The sequence below is a fragment of the Fukomys damarensis genome, unplaced genomic scaffold, assembly GCF_012274545.1.
Source record: "Fukomys damarensis isolate Sample0158 unplaced genomic scaffold, DMR_v1.0_HiC HiC_scaffold_8, whole genome shotgun sequence".
NCBI classification, from domain to species: domain Eukaryota; kingdom Metazoa; phylum Chordata; class Mammalia; order Rodentia; family Bathyergidae; genus Fukomys; species Fukomys damarensis.
In genome coordinates, this window is record NW_022900920.1 from 15102229 (window position 1) to 15103879 (window position 1651).

Sequence of the window (1651 nt, forward strand, 5' to 3'; positions counted from 1 at the left end):
CCCCGCCTATTTCTTGGACAATTCTAGTCTTCTATCTACTGTCTCAAAATATTTCCTCTGGTGCTATCTCAGGAAAACCTTCCTTATTGGAGGAAAATACTCTCATGAGGGATTAAATGTTATTCATTAAAGCTGAAATGTGTTCTTCTATACCAAATAACCCAGATAAAATTTATGCACCACTCCCCTGGCATGTGGCTCCTCATATTTTGGAATATTTAATGGGTTAAAAATCAATCTACATCTAAAATTTAGTTAGAATATAACCAAGGACAGATTTCCAGCTCAAGTCCATAGAAGAAGGAACAGCAGATACCGAAGCAGAAGGACCTTCTCAGTGACTTGGACTCTAGATAGAAATGTCAAATGGCTAATAATTCCTGTGAATCTTATGGAGGGCACAGGAATGGCTAACAGTAAGGGCTTTCCTTTTGTGACAGCCTATTCTGTGCTGCACCCTCATAGAAGTTAAGTTCTACTACCCCCACTTAAAATATTTAAGACTAAAGCTAAGTTATTTACCTGCAGTCCAATAAGCCGTGAGCCGGGACTTAAATGAAATTGGGTTCCAAGGGGTTTCTTGTGCTGGCCGCATGGCCCAAGGCCTAATACCCTGCTCCAGCATTTTCTTTCTGGCCAATGCCTAGGCAGGAAAGAGGTCCAGGCACCTTGCCAGTGTGGCCCCAGGCCCAGGTAGTCCTGAAAATTTACCCAGACCAGGTGCTTCTGCCAGGGCACAAGAGATAAGCACTGATCTTTAGTGACAAGACCCCAAGACAGTAGCTCACTGTGCATGTGAAGAGAAGTTGCCATGTCGCCAGGGTGCAGGGCCACCCGCAAGGTCAGGGGGAAGTGGCCAAAGGACAACAGAGAGATATCCATGCAGAAAATTACAGGGACACCACAATTCATTGTCCCTTCACAAAGCGATCATCAGGAAGTACATGATTGGCTTCTCACTAGAGCGTGGAGGGATCCTGTCCTGGGTCAATCCTCAGGGCCACCTTGCCCTGCAGGCTAGGAGACAGCTGCAGGAATCTGCCAGATGGCCGCAGAGTACTTCAGCTCCCATAGATATGTGGAGTCACAATTCTTCAATTCTGGCTGCCTGGGGAAGAGACAGGAGACATGTTTCACACATGTGAATGAGAACAACCCAGATTAAAGGATGGTCAGTCATGGGAGGAGGAGGCCTTCCAGACACCTGAGCCAGTTTCATCAATTCCCAGAGAGTCTCTGGACTTGCTGTCTGATCCAGCTGCTCCTGGTATCAGAACATGCTGGGCTGATCTTGAGCACTTGGCCCTGGCTGGGTACAGTCATATTGCTGCTTCTAAAATCAATTGTGGGAGGGACCAAAGAGCATCACTCCTTCCTTCAAAATGAGAAAGTGACTGCTTCTCAGGCCCATGGAAATGTAGCTGGCCTGGCAGCTGGGCATCCTGGTAAAGGATTGTACAGGACAAGGGTTGTACAGCTGCAGAGAAACGTCAGGTGCAGCCTGGCTCCCCAGGAGGATCCTACAGCCTGCTGGAAGCCCACTTCAGCTACATGCAGCAGGGGGAGGCGGAGAGCCAACTTGGCAAGTGTCTGCAGGTCCCCCAGGTAGCCCACTCTCTGTTCCTTCTCATCTTTTTTTTTTTTTTTTTTT

The 1651-nt window shown here is 47.7% G+C and overlaps 1 protein-coding gene across 2 annotated transcripts in view; it reads right to left on the reverse strand.

Annotated features, from left to right (window-relative positions):
• Positions 1–965: 965 nt before the first annotated feature.
• The window catches only part of Bub3 (BUB3 mitotic checkpoint protein), a 159980-nt gene continuing 159294 nt past the window's right edge, over positions 966–1651 (reverse strand). Inside the window, exon 8 of one of the 2 annotated variants that reach the window (XM_010635285.3) lies at positions 966–1108. In XM_010635285.3, coding sequence (XP_010633587.1) covers positions 1018–1108 — 91 coding nt within the window. In that variant the 3' untranslated portion in view covers positions 966–1017. The remainder of the gene's footprint in view (positions 1109–1651) is intronic. The other variant, XM_010635277.3, reaches the window with a different exon arrangement.